The 5,199-nt window shown below is 38.0% G+C and overlaps 1 protein-coding gene across 3 annotated transcripts in view; it reads left to right on the plus strand.

Moving 5' to 3' along the window:
- The window catches only part of IFT81 (intraflagellar transport 81), a 100,065-nt gene that overhangs the window by 853 nt on the left and 94,013 nt on the right, over positions 1–5,199 (plus strand). For all 3 annotated transcript variants that reach the window (XM_011997855.1, XM_011997853.1, XM_011997856.1), the window contains exons 2-4: positions 2,159–2,323; positions 2,847–2,950; positions 3,736–3,916. In XM_011997855.1, coding sequence (XP_011853245.1) covers positions 2,180–2,323; positions 2,847–2,950; positions 3,736–3,916 — 429 coding nt within the window. In that variant the 5' untranslated portion in view covers positions 2,159–2,179. The remainder of the gene's footprint in view (positions 1–2,158; positions 2,324–2,846; positions 2,951–3,735; positions 3,917–5,199) is intronic.

Consider the following 5,199-nt stretch of genomic DNA (forward strand, 5'->3'; position numbering starts at 1 on the left):
GCCTGCCTGTTCAGTACACCTTTGTCCTTATTGAGTGACCATTTGCAGGCTGGTGGGCGACTTGGGGGGAACCCAACTAGTTTATTTTGCCTTCCACTGCACCTGACCAGAAGGTTTTTTTTTTTTTTTTTTTTCTTTTCTTTTTTTTTTTTTTTTTTGAGGGAAAAAAGAATAGACCTATAGATACTTTCTAAATCATTTAAAATGAAATATATATTTCTGCACGCAAAGATTATGATGTGGACTTTTACTTAAAATACTTTAAACAATGGAAAACTTGCACTTCCAATATGGATTTTAAAAAAAGAAACTTATTTAAAGGTTTTCCTTTTATAGCTTAAAGGAAACCTCAGATTTATTATAAGCCATGGTGGTTATCCTTCCTATCCTCTTTTGACTTATTTCTTAGCAATAATAATTATTTGTGCATAATTTTTCATCATGGTGGAGAAATGATCATATCCTTTTTTCCTTTTTTTTTTTTTTTTTTGTTGAATCGGAGTCTTGCTCTGTCCCCTGGGCTGGAATGCAGTGGCCTGATCTCGGCTCACTGCAACCTCCGCGTCCCGGGTTCAAGCGACTCTTTTGCCTCAGCCTCCTTGTAGCTGGGACTACTGGCGCCCGCCACCACACCTGGCTAATTTTTGTATTTTTAGTAGAGACTGGGTTTCACCATGTTGGCCAGGCTGGCCTCGAACTCCTGACCTCAAGTGATCCGCCTGCCTCGGCCTCCCAAAGTGCTGGGATTACAGGAATGAGTGACAGCTCCCAGCAGCAATTTATTTTTAAATTTATTCTTAATCGTTAAAGTTAAAGCATTTACCTAGGTAAAGCTGTTTCAGCAGTTAAGAAATCACATATTCAATTTTTTAAAAAGTTACGATCTTTCTCACTGCCAGCCTGATTTCCTTTAGATTTAGGCTTATGTTGTTTCTGGCCTTTTGCCTGTGAAAAAGTTTATTCAAGCTAGTGGAAGGAATCACCGTTTTAGACAGTGGATGTTCAAAAATGGAATTGGACACAGATACGGAATTTACAGTTTAGCAGGGAAGAGAAGATGTGTACCTAAAGAACTAGCACAAGATCAAAAGTCATGCTAGGAGAGAAGCACAGTTTAAGTGTGGTCAGCTATGGAGGACAGGTGTTGGCACTGCTGCAGAACCTGGAGGATAGCTTGAGAAAGATTTCCTGGGGGAACTGGCATTTGGTGGGCATGGCTTGAAAGATGGTTGGGGGGTTTGCACCTCTCGAGATGAAGGAGGGGTGAGCAGTCATTTTAGGCAGAGAAAGCAACATTAACTAAAGGCAGAGTGATAGAAAAACTAAGGAGCAGTGACTGTTTCAATAGGCTGAACTTTGAAGGGGTAGAAAGGTAACAATTTGGAAATAAAGTTGGAAAGGGATAAGTTATGCCAGATCATAAAGAGTCTCAAAATCCAAGAAGTTTGAGCTGTATTTTGTGTGCGATAAGGAGCCTACAGATGATTTGGAATGGGAAGAGGTGGAGACCAGAGAACAAGAGGCTGTTGCCTCATTGAAGGCCAAAGGAAATGAAGGCCTGAGTTACTCTAGGGTAGCAGAGTGGATGCCTACTGGCCACACCAATAACAGAAATGGATGAAGGGTACTTGAAGTGTGCAGCTTCTATTCAGCTGCAGTTGGTTGTGGGCATACACAAATGTGGGCCCACGGTTGCCAGATCTGATTTTCAAGAGAAACTGGAAATATAGATTTTAAAGTAAAAATCTCTCAATATTTTTTGGGAGATTTGGGAGAAACATCTGTTAGGCTTGCAGACAGGCTCCTAAAAATTAGGAGCATATTTAATTCCTGGGTAGAAATTATGCACTTGCATGGGAAAGATGTTAATGTAGGTGGGATTTATTATTCATTTGTCCACATTAACTCAGATGATTACTGTTACACCAGATACATGTACAAAGCATTTGATGTTAAAATTAACAGTATATACTGCAGTTTTCATAATAAAGCCATTATACTTGGATTTCTTTCAACAAAATAACCCTTTTCACAGCATTTTGTATGTCATGCAGACTTATACTTTTCATGCCTACGTTGTGTGAACTTAATTCTGGTTTTTACCCAGGACTTTTGTTACCAGTATTGAGGATTTTTTTTTTCTATTTTTACTTTTTAGTTAAAATTATAAGACCTAATTATGAGTGATCAAATTAAATTCATTGTGGACAGTCTCAATAAGGAGCCCTTTAGGAAGAACTATAATTTAATCACGTTTGATTCCTTGGAGCCAATGCAACTATTACAAGTTCTCAGTGATGTTCTGGCTGAGATTGACCCAAAGGTAAGAGTTTTCTCTTTCTTTTTGATGGGTAGCAGAAAGCCAGTTTCTGCCTCTAAATAGTTGTGAGTCTTGGGCAAATTATTTAACCTCTCTGAGCCTTATTTTCCATGTCTGTAAAGTAATAGTAAATGATGCATAACATTTCTCTGCTAGCTCAAAAATAAATTACCTATTAGTACCTTATTTAGAAATTATTTCTCTACTTCCAGACATAAATAGGTTTGGTTAGGGAATGAAAATGCTTTTACAAAAGATTTTATTGTATTGCAAGTTAGTTCATGTCTCTCATACACTGGTCCATTCCACTGGATACTTTTTTTGAAGCTTAACATTCTTAATATGAATCTTGATCTGACTTGGGTGTACCCTCACTTGGAATCTGGGGACCTCCATCCTTAATCTGTTTTATGAAGAGACCATTGTGCTGTTAAGCTCTAGCAGAACAATTTTGTCAGTGAGTTTAAATATTGTCCTTTGTTACGTATACAGCAATAACATATTTTTTTTTCAATTTCTTTGTTAGCAACTTGTGGATTTAAGAGAGGAGATGCCAGAGCAGACAGCCAAACGAATGTTGAGCGTTCTTGGTATTCTTAAATACAAACCTTCAGGAAATGCCACAGACATGTAAGAATCTGATCACGTATTGAGTTTTTAAAATTATGCTTTAATATCCAAACCTTCATATACTGCACTCAATCTTTTTAGGTAATACCTGGTTTCCCTCATTTGATGGCCTGAGAACATCACTGAGTTTCAAAATAATCTTAAACCTTCTATAACCAAACTCAGAAGTCTTAAGTGGATCAGTTCTTTCCCTTAATCAAGCTGTCTGGTAAATCCACTATACCATTTTATCCTTTATCTGCCATCCTAGATAAAAACAGCTTAAACACAACTTACTTGGATACGCCAATGATATATTGAGGGCCTGATTTTTCTAATTTTCTAACTAATGTACAGACTGACTTTAGAATAGCCTTGGGGCCATGCATGGTAGCTCACGCCTGTAATCCTAGCACTTTGAGAGGCCAAGGTGGGAGGATCGCTTGAGCTCAGGAGTTCGAGACCAGCCTGGGCAACATGGCGAAATGCTGTCTTTACAAAAACATACAACAGCAGAAAATCAGCTGGGCATGGTGGTTGGTGCCTCTAGTCCCAGCTACTTGGGAGGCTAAGGTGGGAGGATCACCTGAGCCAGGAGATTAAGGCTTCGGTGAGCTGTGTTATGCTCCAGCCTGGGCAATAAAGTGAGACCCTGTCTCAAAAAAAAATAAAATTCCTTGGGTTTATCTTTTTTAAAAAGTTGCAGAAAGCAATTTGGACATTGTAAATCAGCTTTTGAGAAAACGCTGTCTCTCTTCAAAGTTTACTGTTAAGTGTGTGTGTGTTTGTGTGTGTTTCTCTCTTAGGAGTACTTTTCGTCAGGGTTTGGTGATTGGAAGTAAACCTGTAATTTACCCAGTGCTCCACTGGCTTCTTCAGAGGACTAATGAACTGAAGAAAAGAGCATATTTAGCTCGTTTTTTAATAAAACTTGAGGTACCGAGTGAGTTTCTTCAGGATGAAACTGTGGCTGACACCAATAAACAGGTAAACAATACATAAATGGTACATTGAAACTGTAATGGATTTCAAGGTGTACATATTCAAATACATGTTACTCTTTTTTTCATTTGCTGTCTTTATAGTTCCAAGTGGCACAAGAAGATAAAACTGTATCAGCTAATGTTCAACTATGGCCACATCTCAAGATAATGGCTTTTGCGCACAAATACTGTTTTAGTGATAGGAGTACGTGAATAGAAAAAAAACAAACCTGATACTAAGATTTTAGAATAATTTATTACTTAGCAGTTGTGGGTAAATAGGATCCTGGGTTAAGTCTGCACAGCACTTTGTTCATCAGTAAGGTGACTACATAGTTTTTTATCCAAATTAGAGAGATACAGACTATCATAACATTTAAACACCAAGAAAAATGGTTTAAATTAACACTATCCCAGGCAAATTGGGACATGTGAGCTCCTGGAAAGAAGCAGGCAAAGAACCTAGGCTGGCAGTCTCAAAGGACTTCCTAATCAGACAAAGCGTAGAGATAGATTCCGGAGTTTGAAATCTCAGTGCATCTTTCTCGCCAGAGTTTTGGAGTAACATTAGGTTCTGGCATAAGGTCTTAAAGCTCTTGAGTACTGAGGATTCTGGCTGGTCTGGCTTCTGATCGTGAGATCCCTGAGTACATTGCTGGCCAAAGAAAGTAGAGAGAAAGTAATTAGGCTTAGATTTAAAAGGACTTTGATTTTTTTTTTTAAGTGCTTCTGTTCAGTGTTTCACACTTTTATTCCACAGCACTTACATAGACTGATTTGTGCCAAATTGTTGTGAACAGTTTGTCAATCTGTTTTTCCCAATATATTCTGAGGCTCATAGGGACAGGTGTAATGTCTTACCCATCTTTATTTTCTTCCAGACTTTGTATAGTCACTTCTAATGTGAGCTCAATATTTAGATGAAATCACAGTAACCAACTGAATATTTTTATTTTTATCCATGTATTTTGCTATTTTGGGTGGACATGGCAGTAACTCAAAATAGAGTCAATATTGATCTCTTAAGACAGTATTTATGCAAATAATTATGTCAGATGTCACAGTAGATGCCATGGGAGAAGCACAGCAGAATGAGACCACCTGTCCTTACCTTTGAATATTTTACACAATGTGGGAAATAGAGAAGTGTAAATGTGTACTTTCTCCTTCTTAGGCTCCCACCATCAATAAATCTGATAAAAATTAATTTATCTAGAGGAAGTTGATTAAGTCTTTTTTTTTTTTGAGACAGGGTCTCACTCTGTCACCCAGGCTGGAGTGCAATGG

The sequence above is a fragment of the Mandrillus leucophaeus genome, unplaced genomic scaffold, assembly GCF_000951045.1.
Source record: "Mandrillus leucophaeus isolate KB7577 unplaced genomic scaffold, Mleu.le_1.0 Scaffold55, whole genome shotgun sequence".
Lineage (NCBI taxonomy): Eukaryota > Metazoa > Chordata > Mammalia > Primates > Cercopithecidae > Mandrillus > Mandrillus leucophaeus.